The sequence below is a fragment of the Echinops telfairi genome, unplaced genomic scaffold, assembly GCF_000313985.2.
Source record: "Echinops telfairi isolate 266 unplaced genomic scaffold, ASM31398v2 ScPeMD7_2291;HRSCAF=2852, whole genome shotgun sequence".
Lineage (NCBI taxonomy): Eukaryota > Metazoa > Chordata > Mammalia > Afrosoricida > Tenrecidae > Echinops > Echinops telfairi.
In genome coordinates, this window is record NW_022106189.1 from 35,945,300 (window position 1) to 35,957,919 (window position 12,620).

A 12,620-nucleotide genomic window follows, 5' to 3' on the forward strand; every position below is an offset into this window, starting at 1 on the left:
GCTGAATAATGCTCCTGTGTGCCAGTAGGAGAGGCATTCAGCTTCTGACTGAAAGGTCTGCCCAAACCCACCACCCGGCTCTGGGAGAAAGGCGGGGCCGGCTGTTCCCTGAAGGATTGACAGCCTGGGAAACCTATGGGGCAGTTCTGTGCCGTCCTCCTGGATGGCTGTGAGTCAGAATCAACTCGCCAGCAGAGGGGTTGATTGTTTGTTCTTTCCTACAGATAGACCACATTTCTTTATCCGGTCATCATAATGGACAGTTGAATTGCTGCTACTCTGAATATTATGCATAGCGCTGTGCACACTTGTGTGCGAGTGTTTTGTGTGGATGTGAGTTTTCGTTTCTCTGAGGTGTAGACCTAGGAGGGAAATTGCCAGGTCACATGGTAATTCTGTCTAGTCTTCTGGGGGGACTGCCAGGCTGTTTTCTACAGCAGCTGTACTGTCTTACAGCACCCGGGCACATCCTCGCCAAGATGTGTTATCCGCCTCTTTTAGTGTAGCTTTCCCCGTGGGTGTGCTTGGAGCGCAATGTCATTACCATTTGAGTTTGCATTTCCCTGTCGCTGATGTTGCTGAGCACCGACATCATTTGACCAAAGTCATCTCTAACATCCAGTGTCCCTGGGCCAAGGGGTCAGCACTGGCACCGCCTCTCCCACGTGAGAGCACCGTGCTCCCATCTCAGAAGTGGTGGGAACTGCGTAGTCCTGGGGTCCTCGGGGCTCCAGAGCCACGCGCCTTTGCAGGAGCCCTGAGGGAAGGTGTGGGGACTCGGTTCCGCATGGCCCGTGCACTGGGCTCTATCCGCTCCTCCCAGCTCTAGTGTGATGACAGGTTCCTCTCCCTCTCCCCAGGAGATCGAGATGGCTCCTGTGACTCGAGCTTCAGTAGCAGCATCAGCGTCTTCCCTGCAGCCAGGTGAGTGGTTTGTTCAGCCAGACGGGTTTGTTCCCCGTGTATTGGAAACGGGCAGCCTTGATCTTTCCCAAGCACAGGAGACTGCCGCCAAGACCCAGGGCCACTGCTGGGCCCCCTCAAGGCCCCAGGAGGTACTGGCTGAGGGAACCCACCCCCAGTTCTAATGGATGGGTAGCCTTTTGGGAGGGACTAGAAGCCTCTGGAAGGAGCTGTGGTGGTGGTGTGGTTATAAGATGAGCTGCTAACCACAAGGTCAGCAGTTCGAAACCACCAGCAGCTCTGCAGGACAAAGACAAGGCTTTCTACTCCTGCAAAGAGAGCGTTTCGGAAACTCACAGGGGCAGTTCTACCCTGTTCTATAGCGTAACTATGGTTTGGTGTCGACTCAATGACGTTGGGTTGGGCTGGATTGGAGAAGCCTTTTGAGTCCAGGGAGTGCTGAATGTAAGATGAGGTGCCGCACATCCAGATGCCCCGCCCATGCGTTTTCCTGTTCTCGCTAACACAGGGCTGACAAAACCCCAGATCCAGGGAAAGGTGGTTGGAGGACCATTCAGAAGTGGGTAGGAATCCCTGCGCCTTAGAGTGCAGCAGGACTCTGTTCAGCCTATCCCAGCTCAGCTGCAGCAGCACAGGCTTCCACGTGAGGGCAGTGCAGGCCAGGCAGCAGAGCCACCCCTCCAGCTCCCCCAAGCCTGAGCGAGCCAGTCCTTTGAGCTTCCTTTGAGTGCAAGGGCGTCTGGGACAGGAATGGATGGTGGTATTCCTGCGGCGCTTCCCTCCCTTGGAACAGGACACCTGGTCGTGGCTGTGGGAGACAGCCGTGTAGGAAGGGGTGATTTTGGACACTCAGCCCCAGAAGGTTCTTAGGCCCTTTCATCCTCTGGTGTCATCCTTTAATGCATGTTTATCTTTAAGGAGCCTGGTGTGTGTTGAGAAGTCTGAGTCCTGGTTGCATGTGTGCACTGGTTGCTGGGAGCCCTCGAGTCCGTTCCTGTCACAGCGGCCCTGTACACATACACCCACTGCCATCCAGTCCGTCGATGATTGGGATTCAGAGTGACCCTGCCGCGCAGAGGAGAGCCTCCCAACAGCTTCTCCCGAGGCCTAATCTTACCAGGGGCTCGGAGTGCCAGCTCCTTCTTCCCAAGTTGCTGGGAAGTTGCTGATCAAGTTCAAACAGCTGGTCCCGCAGCGTGCAGCCCTGGTGGCATAGTGCTTACTTATTGGGCTGCGATCCTCAAAGTCGGTGGTTTGACTTTGGAGATAGTCCATGGGAGAAAGATGGGCATTTCGACTCCCCTAAAGAGTTCGTTTGGAAGACCAACAGGGGCAGTTCTACCCTGCCCCAGAGGGTCACTCTGAGTCGGCAGCATCAACTGGATGGTGGTGAGTTAGGTTGTTTCGTTGTGTGCTTGTTTGGGCACTGAGCAAGCTGGTCCACGTGGCTTAGTCAAGTGTTGGTTTTCAGCTGCCTCTCACTTTTCTAGAACCCCAGGTGGGTAGAGACATGGGAGTCCCCCTGTGCCTGTTCTGAAACCAGAGAGACCTCCTGGTTGGAACCAGCACTTGGGTTGACCTCTGCCAAGCATTGTCACGGAAAAGGTCAAGAAGAACACCCGTGATCTCTTTTCCTGGAGGGGTGGCAGTGTCCCCCCAGTGGCTGCCCGCCTAAGGCCAGAATCACAGGTAACTGTGTGCTGAGGAAGTAACGTTCCGACTGGACACTGTAGCTTGGGCCCCAGCTTGTGCGGCATGAGCAGGAAGGAGCCCTCCACCACAGGAGGCGGCAGCTGGTGCAGTTCCTCTGAGTGGCAGGTGGGGTGGCCAGAGGGATGAGATGTCATCTTGCAGGGTCACGTCCCGGGTGCATGACCTTGCCTGGAGTGCCGCCCTCAGAGCTGGCTGTGCCCGGTTCATGCCAGTCCACAGTTGCCGTCCAACTGGGGTGCACTTCCGGGACAGGAAGCTATTCAGCCTGGCAGGAAATTGCCTCCGCAGTGGTCCTGAGGGTAGGCACGGACCTGTAGATGCCATCAAAGCCTCTTGTCAGAAAAGCCCCTACCCCCCACCCCCACCTACACACACAATGTTCTCAGTCCACTTCGGGGGCTCCGAGATCTCCTCCCAGCCCAGTGTAGCACCCCAGGTTTTTGTGATGAAATTCTCACTTGAGCCAAAATGAGGGGAGATGAACCGACTAAACGCAAGCACAAACCCTTGCCCGCTCCCTTCATGTTCTGGCCTGTCCAGGATCCTGGGAGGAACCCCAAGTGGGCCCAGGGGAGGAGGAGCCACCGGAAGGGCCCCTGGGAGACCAGACTGCTCTAGGTCCAACTTTTTGTGACACAGGAGTCTTCCTCACCAACGTTCCAGAGCCTCACCCAAGGTCACTGGGTCACTGGTAACATTCCATGTGGTTCTTCCCATTATACATGCTGCAAACAAAAAGATCTAGAACCATGGTTCTCAACCTTCCTAATGCCGCCACCTTTTTATACAGTTCATGTTGTGGTGACCCCCCAACCATAAAATCATTTTCATTGCTACTTCATCACTGTCATTTTGCTGCTGTTATGAATCCTGCAACCCCTGTGAAAGGGTCGTTCGACCCCCAAAAGGGTCTCAAACCCCAGGTAGAGAACCACTGCCCTAAACCTTCCTGCTTTTCCACCTCTAGCACCCATGGGCTGAGTAGTGATGTTTTATTTCTTAGCTTTCCCCTGTTCCAGTTTGACTGGTGAGCGAACGTGCAAGTACCCTAGAGAGGTAGGGCTTACAGGGGTGCGGTGCCGCCCCCCGGAGAACCCGACTTTGTGACTGGGCTCCCAGCAGCAGGGGCCTCCTTCAATCCACCTGTGCTGTGTCCCCACATACGGTAGCGCCAGATGCTGGAAAGGAGAGGGCATTCGTGGTGTGGTGCCCTGCAGCACAGCAGTCGGTGCAAGTGGGGTGTTGCAGGCACCTTGAAGTAGCTCAGGAGGCCACAGGAGTGCTCATCTAGATGTCTTTGAACCAACACAGAGGGCCTTTAAGCTGTGCCTGCAGTCGCTCCTGCTCTCCGCGTGAGGTGCGCCTGGGCCAAGGGCACTCAGCCCGCACAGCCTCCCACTGAGAGCTGAGGGTCGTGGGTGCAGCGGTCCTGCCCTGGCCCAGGCACCCAGGCCAGCGTCCCTGGCTTCCTGTGGGACACCTGACTGCCTTGAGCTCCCTGTCCAGCCAGTCTGTCAGTGAGACAACAGGCCCTTTCCCTCAGCTCCCAACAAACTGGGTTTGTGAGAGCCCCTGCCCCCACACACTGCTGTCAGCTGAGGAGCCCAGGGTGCCGAGATCACACCCAGCCTGGCCTCGTGGGCCCCCTTTGGGCCACTTGGACTTGGGACTCAAGCTGCACAGGTCAACAGCAAGCACACACACACCAACACAGTCCTCATCGTCCACATGAGGCTTTGGGGGGTGGGGGGTGACAGAGCATGTGCACTGACCACTTCCTCCTCCCCTCTGGGCTGCCCATTCATGAGCCTTCATGCAGGAGGGGCTCAGAAGAGGTGTGCCGGGAACGTGCCATGCCTGCCCTCTGAGGAGGCAGTGGCTTTGCAGTCAGACCAGTCATATTCAAACCACTTCCTAGCTATGTCACCTGGGACCAGGTGCTTCTCTCCCTGTGCCTCAGTTCCTGCATCTCCAGAATGGGAATGACGACACTGCGTGTCTTGGAGGCTGGTGTGAATGAATGAAGAGCTCTGCCCGGCCCTGTGTTTGCCAGGAGGTGTTGGTTCATGTCAGTGTACCATCATCCCCCACCAAGGCTCACACGCCACCGAGCCTGATTCCGCAGGTCCAAGGCAAGGTCACTGCTGGGCCAGTGCAGTCCTAAGTCCCCCAAGCTGCTTCCCAGGAAAGGATCTGGCGGTGACCTGCCAGGCGGGGCCACTCATGATCATGACACACTGGACACCCTGCTGCAGCTGGGGGACTGAAAGATCAGGCAGACTGGAAGGGGCTATTCCCTATGCCCCCAACTACTGTGACAGCCTGGCTGTGGGAGGATCCTCTCCAGCCCCAGGCTGCTGGCCTAAGAGAAGGCCCACAAGCCAGTGGGAAAGGGGAGGCGCAGGAACTTGGCCATCCAGGATTGTCCTAGAGGAAGAGAATGTGGAGGAGCCGCGTGGCCTGGGTGTTGGCTGGGACTGCCCCAAACTGAGATGTGCGTAAGAGCCACAAGAAATGGGGTCAGTCTCCTTAATGCTATATTGAGAAGGAGGCTCTATAGAGCTAACAAAAAGACATCCGTAATTTTACCGGTTTCTGTGTCACTTGGTGACTAGGAAACAAAGTGGACAGACACCTGGTCTTCCCAATGTTGCTGTTGGACAAGGAGCAAGAGCTGGCACCAGCCACCCCACCTTCTGTGTGCCTCTCACGCAGCCCAGGTTAGGGACTCGGCCCTCCCACCCTGTCGAGCACGCGCTCTGGTCTTCGGGCCTCCTGGGAAGCGGAAGTGCCCACTCTCACCCCTGAAATGAGCACCATGGGGCTCATCAAACCAGATTAAATAGCAATTCTGCCTGGCAATTAGCAGGCTCAGAGTCGGGCCCTTTAGGAATTCACATCAGATGTGCTTCAGAGGGGCCGCCAGCGAGCAGGGGAGGTGCAGCCACCAGGACCTGAGCCCATGAATAATGGAGCAGCCTGTGAGCCCAGGACAAGCAGGGGCCACCTGGAAGGTCTGCCAGGAGCACAGCCCCCCGCCTGCAATGTCATTTGACCATGACCCTTGGGCCAGTGGGGTACCCCACCCCTCCCCACCCATGAAGACTCCAGTCACTGCCTCAGGCAGAGCGCCGGTGTCACGGTTTCCTGGGCCACACACCAGGCCTACTGGGCCAGGGCCAGGGCTCCCACTAGGACAGAAACACATTTGACTTGGTCTCAGATGTACCCCTTCAGAAGTGCCACATTCTCCCCTCACTCAAAGGAGTGACACCAGTAGCCGACAAGGCCAAAGACTGCCACGTATTCTGGAGTTCTCAGTGGTGGACAGCTACCCGAACCCAGTAAATGTACTTCCGCTGCCTGGTGAGGGGCCGTTGGGGGCTCAGGACTGTGAGCAAGCCCTCCCCCTTACCCTGTGGACCCAGGTTTCTGCTGTTTTTCAGTCATCCCGTGGCCGGGCTATTGACCGAGTCACGGGGCCCTGTGTGGGACAGCAGAGCTATGTATGCTCTGTAGGATTGTCAAGGGCTAATTTATCCAAACTAAGTCGCCTGACCTTTTCCCCAAAGCATCTGTAGGGGTCATGAGCCCCCAAGCTTTCCCTCAACTGCTGAGCACGCTGCCTTACCCAGGGACTCCCTGGGCAAGTGGGGTCTGGATGTGTGAGCAGCTCAGTGACACAGCCATGCTCCAGAAAACCAAACTCCCTGCCATCACGTCGTTTCCGACTCAGCAACCCCGTAGGACGAGGTAGAACTGCCCCTGCGGGTTTCCCAGACGAATCTTACAGGAGCAGGAAGCTTCCTCTTTTTCCCTCCAAGCAGCTGGTGGTTTCAAACTGCTGACCTTGTGGTTAGCAGCCCATCAAGTAACCACTACACCACCAAGGCGCCTCAAGCCAGGCTGCTGCTGGCCAAATGAAAGTGGGCATTGATGGGAGCCTCTCAGACTGATGCCCCCGCCAACTCTAGTGATAGCTCTAACCAAGCAGGAGGCACCACGCTTTGTGGAATTGGTAGCCAGTCCTGCTTTGAACCCCGAGGCCAGGCTGGTGCGAGGTCCAGTGCCTACAGCATGTCGGGGAGTGGTCTGCTCCACCCACCCACCCCTGTCCCCAGTCCTCAGGCAGGCAGGTGGAACAGGTATACAGTTGGAGGGACACGGTCTGAGGGGCATGGTGGGCTTGAACTGGCTTTCCTTCCTGGTCTTGCCCACAGCACTGAGAGGGCCCCGGTGACCCTGCACCTCGATGGCATTGTACAGGTCCTGAACTGCCACCTCCGTGACATGGCCATCGGGATGATGACCAGGATCGCCGTCCTGAAGTGGCTCTACCACCTCTACATCAAGACCCCCCGGAAGGTAAGCGCCCCGCCAGCCGGCAGGAGGGAGGTGTTGGTGCTGGCCGGGCCAGGGGCGCTCACAGCTGCCCTGCTCCTTCCTCTGCCGCAGATGTTCCGCCACACGGACAGCCTCTTCCCCATCCTGCTGCAGACGCTCTCGGACGAGTCTGACGAGGTATGGCGCCCACCTGCCTGCTGCCCTCGCAGGGACAGGCAGGAACACGGAGCTCAAAGGAGCTCAAAGGCGCGTGCTTTGTTCTCACGCTGCAGCAGCACCAGGCGTGTGCCCTGCTCTGCGTCACGTGTTTAAACCCCTGGCTTGGGGAGTGGGGGCTTCTGAAAGGGGCCTGGCAGGGCCTTGGTGAGGAGTTGGGACCTGCCGGGGTATGTCCATGTCTTCACTGGCAGCAAGCCACGGTGGCTGAGGACCTGTGAGAGCGCTGCCCTTCTAGTGGCCTCTCTGTGCCTCAGACTGCGTGTCAGTCACCTGTCCCATCTGTTGGTGGCAGCACCTGGGACCGTGGAAATGAGTAACCATGTGAAATGATAGGCCTGGCCGTGCTGGGCACCCAGGGAGCACTGGTGGCCATTGGCCCTTTGACTACTTGTTTGGAAGTAGACCTTTAGCTTTTGCTTCAAGAACTGCTGGTGCAAATGGCAGAGGCTGGCCCAGACCCCAGGCGGTGTGAGTGGCACCTCTGAGAGGTCCTGGGAGGCCAGCCCAGGAGGGACGGCAGCCCCGCGGTGCTCGCCCACCAGTGCTCCTTCCCATTGAGCTGTAGTGGGGCCGTTCTCAGTGGGGGGCCTGCAGCAGGCACTTCCTCCTTCCACAGCAGGTCCTCCGCCTTTCCTGAGCTGTCGACTTGGGTGGGCTCCCCAGGAAGCTGCCTGCAGCTTCTCCACTGGCCTGTGCAGGGTGGATTCAGAAGCAAGAAGACATCAGCCTGTAGACCCTCCCCGAAAGATCCAAGACAGGTGGTCTATGACTGGGCCCTTGACCTTCCCTGCCAGCCCATCTTTCTTCCCCTCACCCACCCACCCCCTCGCCCAGGTGGACTGGCCTAGTTCTGGCCTAATGCATTGCTCAGTCAGGGCCCTCAGTTCAATACGAAAGGAGAAGAAGAACTCAGCAGATTGGCTTCCTCCCGCAGCCTTGGTTGGAAGCTGCTGAGCTTTCAGTCCTTTAAATTGAGTCAGTTAATCCCTTCCGGCTCAGAATAGTTGAGACACGGCCCCTCAAGCAGCTCTGTTCGGGCTTCAGCCTGAAAACCGATTTGCTGAGGTGCCAGATGCTGTCAGGGCTTGGGAGGGGATTGAAGCCACTCTGGGTCCTGAGAGAAGATCCCCTGCTTCCTGGCTCTAGGAGAGGGGCTTAGGATCTGGTCTTAGGGTGAGTCCTGGCTCCCTCTCACCCAGAATCACATCCCCGAAGGCCCCCTGTGCCCTCCACAGTGGGGCACTGCCAGGAACTAGTGGGGCCCCTTCTCCTGGAGCTCCTCCCATATCGGGGTCAGAGTGTGCTGGTCAGGCCGACTCACCGGGGCTCCAGCCACTTGTCTGTTCAGACAGGACCCCACCGTACCTCCTGTTGGAAGTGTTCGAGCAACCTCTCTCAGGAGTTCCATATCCAGAACCAGCTCCGCAGCCTAGCTATCCTGTGGTCTCAGCGTCTCTGGATAGCGGCTCTCTTGTATAAAGTCCTCAGGTGTACCCTGGGTGGCACAGTTGGGTCTTGGCAGCTAACCCACAGGTTCAAGTTCAAATCCAGCCAGCAGTGTCATAGAAGAGAGGTCTGCCTGGTGAGCAACTTCTGTAAGATTCCCATGGCTTCAAGGTGATTCTGACCCGTGCAGGAGAGATCTGCCCCAGACTGTTAACAAGTCTGCAGGCTTTACAGGAGTGCTAGGCTTGAACTGCTGGCTTTCAGTTCTCCGTGGAGAACTCTAACCACTGTCCCACGCAGGCTCCTTCCCCGCCTTATGCAGCAGTCCTGCTCTAGCACACACGGGGTCTCCACAATTGGAAACCACTCGGTAGCAGCAGGTCCTGACAGTTGGCCAGGAGCTGCGTTGGGCCCCTCCCTTCATGCGTCTGCAGAAGCAGCTCTAGGGAAATCCTTTTGTTTGCAGCTCCGAAAACCGAGGCCGAGGGAGGTTGCCTAGCATGCACACAGTTAAGGAGTACAGGAGCCCCCGACGCAAAGTCAGATCGTTTGACTGCAAGGCTCATCTCCAACCTTGTGCCTCCCCAAGGGTGGTGAGAGCGCTGTCCCCATTTCCTCGTGAGATTGCTCCTTGAGAAGGAGTCGTGTGTGTGTGTGTGTGTGTGTGTGTGTGTGTGTGTGTGTGTGTGTGTGTGTGTGTGTGTGTGTGTGTGTGTGTGTGTGTGTGTGTTTTGACACAGACCAAGGTGTGTGCCTGACCAAGCCGTGGTGTTTTAGTCACGTCAAATGCATGCAAAAGCTGGCCGATGAGTAAGGGAGACCTGAGCGGAAATGCCGCCTTAGAAGAAAGGTGGCAGAGAACTTCACACACTCGGGACTGCCAGACGAAGTCACAAATCTGCCTTAGGAGAAGGGCGGCCAGGATGCTCCTTAGAAATGAGGACGGTGAGACTCCGTCTCATTTTCGGGCACGTGCTCAGGAAGGAGAATCCTGCAAACCCTGGAGAGAAACCTGCGCCTGGTCACACGGAGGGTCAGTGGACACCGGAAAGATCTCAGCAAGCTGCACTGATGCAGCGGCTGCAGCAGGTGGCGTAGGCCTGGGCACCAGCAGCATTCTGCTGGACACAGGCTTACTGCCAACTGGACAGCACTAACGTTATTGGGGGGAGGGATAATCTCTCGGCTCCCTTGCCCTTTGTGTAGTTTTCCTCTTGATTTATAGAAGCTCTTCGCGTATTTGGGCCATCCAAAGTGGTCCTGTACTTTCCCGGTGCTTTTCCCTCCCAGGGAGGGGTGACAATGAAGCCTCACACGCCGCCCCTTGGTGACAGCCCATGTCCTCGGGAGACGGGCTGTGCCCAGGGTTACTGATGCAAGAGCAAGGGGACCACGCGCTCCCTCACTGCAGAGTTCCACAGTCCCACGGGCGCCGGGCTCCCTGGGGTGACATGCCCGCCACTGTTCCTCGGGCTCCTGGCGTTCTTCCTCGTCCCCGCTTGTCTGTTACGAATGGCTTTCTCCACAGGGCACCTACTCCTGGCAAACATCATCCCAAACCCTTCATTTGGAAATCCCTTTTGTGAAGAAGAATTTGCAGGTGTCACATGAATAGTCTCAGCACAGGATTGAACACACACACCCCACACCCCCTTCACTAGAGATCCAGTGACTGGACCTTAAGTGACATGGAACCCTGCTTTAAGTGGCATGGCACACAGGGACCCTGCTTGGATGTCCTGTGTCCCCAGCCACCCTGGCCAGGCCCACTGTGGGCAGCCTCAGGGGTGGGGTTCTCTTGACATTCCTAATAGTGCCACCAGCCTGGGAGAAACCTCAGTGTGACCCACCCACCCGCAGGCACAACAGCCTCCCAAACGGCATTGCAGGTTCTCAGGGTGGCCCTGGTCCTGGAAAACACCTGGGTGGAGTCGGCTGGCTGTCAGACCGAGGCTTGAGTCCCAGCTCTGAGCTGCCTCTGCGGGACTGGAACAAGGAACAGGGCCTCTGTGAATCTAGGGAATGGGGGTGACAGCGTCAGCAGCTACCCCATGGCTCATTGATGTAGAGACAACAAGCAAAAAGCCCACAGCCTCAGCCGGAGAGCAGGGCTGCCGTGGGCTCCCCCAGCCAGAGCGGGCTGTGTCCGCTCCCAGAGGCCGGTTTGCTCTCCTTCAGCAAGGCTGTAGGGGCTTCGCTGTAGGCCTCCATTTGTCTCGGGTTTTGGTGATTGTGTTGTACCCTTCCCCAGCACTGTCTGCTCCCTGGGAGGCTAGTCCTGAGCCAGCCTCACAGGTGTGCTATGTGGCTCCGCCGAAAGCAGGAAGTGAGAAGCCCTGGCACAGACAGGCCCGACCCTGGAAACTCACGGCAAACTCCAGCCTCAGATGCCGCTCAGGATGTCTGTCCAAGGGTCGCCGCCTGTCCACAGGAAGCACAGCCCCGCCTGCCCCGAGTCCCTACGTTTCCGCAGCAAGGACTGCAGCAGAGGGCGGTCTCTGTTCCCTACCCCACAGACTGGAAGGTCTTCTGACCCACCCCTGGGTCAGGATCCTCTAGAACAGCGGTTCTCAACCTGGGGGTCGAACGACACTTTCACAGGGGTCACCTAAGGCCATATTTTCGATGGTCTTAGGAACCAAGACACCACCCCTCTATCTGTCTCCAGGCGGGTCCGCCCACATGCAGGGTCACCAGAACATGAGGAACTGTATGAAAGGGTCGCGGCATTAGGAAGGTTGAGAACCACTGCTCTACAAGGACCTGCCCAGGGTGCATTCTCTGCCACATCTTCTCTCTCAGAGCAAAACCTTTAGATTCCATGCAGTGTGAGGGCTTCAGAGCCAGCTTCCCCCCGACACCTGGGAAGCCAGGCTGCCGTTAGCTTTGGAGTAGGATTCTCAGCCCCCACTAGACCTTCCCTTCTCCCTCCTCCCCAGGCTTCAGAGTAACTGCGCAGAGAAATGGCTGGCGGGAGTTGATGGCTTACATAACTGAGGGACAGGCAGCAAAAGGTGAATGAGACTTGCCTTTCTAGGAATTGTGAACAGCATTTGAGGGACCTCCGTCACGGCAGTGAGGTGTTCCAGCTCAGAGGGGCCATGAACCGCATGAAGGACTGGGGCACCCAGACTCAGGGGACAGGGCTGGGTCTCAGGAATGATTTGGAGCCATCTCAAAAGCCCCTCTCTCTCTGTTTTTAAATCATTTTATTGGGGGCTCGTACAGCTCTTATCACAATCCATGCATCCATCCATTGTGTCAAGCACATTTGTACATTTGTTGCCATCATCATTCTCAAAACATTTTCTTTCTACTTGAGCCCTTGGCATCAGCTTCTCATTCCAAAGCCCTTCTCTGACGTTGCCGGGTGGCAATGAACCAGGTCGAGTCTCCCATCTCTGTCGGGGCCTCACCAGTGCCTCTCAGAAGTCAGAACTCAGTCCTGCTCTTGACCCCTGCTGGAAACAAGCTGCCATATGCAGGCCCTCATTTGGAGGGTGGGCTGTTGGGGAGAAGAGGGTCCTCTGGAAACGCAGGCCCAAAGAACTGAGAGAGGGGCCTCTTCCCCAGGAGCTCACGGAACCTGGCTGAGCTGCCGGAGCAGGAAGAAGGAGGCCTGTTTCCCAGCCTGGTCTGGGCTGAGATGAAGCCTGGCTAGTCCATGGTGGGGCTGGGGAGGGGCAGGGGGGCCGACCCTGTGTCCCCTTGAGTCCCTCTCCCTCCACCATCATACCACCTAGAGGAGTGCTCGTGGCTTTTCCTTCCTCAGGGAACCTTGCTCAGGTCTGACCAGCCACCTGGGCCGGGTTTCACCTTCTGCTCCAAAGGGATTTTGTAAGGATAGCAGGGACTGCCTCGGGCTCCCACCCAGGGGGAGACCCCACACCCTTGGGTGTGCTATGAAGAGGGCATTCCCAGGTGACTCCTCGTGGCCCCCAGGCAAGTTGTCCCTCAGGAGCTACCCCAGAGCC

At 57.3% G+C, this 12,620-nt stretch overlaps 1 protein-coding gene across 3 annotated transcripts in view; it reads left to right on the forward strand.

Annotated features, from left to right (window-relative positions):
- VAC14 (VAC14 component of PIKFYVE complex) overlaps positions 1 to 12,620 on the forward strand; it is a 91,564-nt gene that overhangs the window by 32,000 nt on the left and 46,944 nt on the right. For all 3 annotated transcript variants that reach the window (XM_004704558.2, XM_045293718.1, XM_045293719.1), the window contains exons 10-12: positions 861 to 924; positions 6,858 to 7,002; positions 7,093 to 7,158. In XM_004704558.2, the coding sequence (XP_004704615.1) occupies positions 861 to 924; positions 6,858 to 7,002; positions 7,093 to 7,158 (275 nt within the window). The remainder of the gene's footprint in view (positions 1 to 860; positions 925 to 6,857; positions 7,003 to 7,092; positions 7,159 to 12,620) is intronic.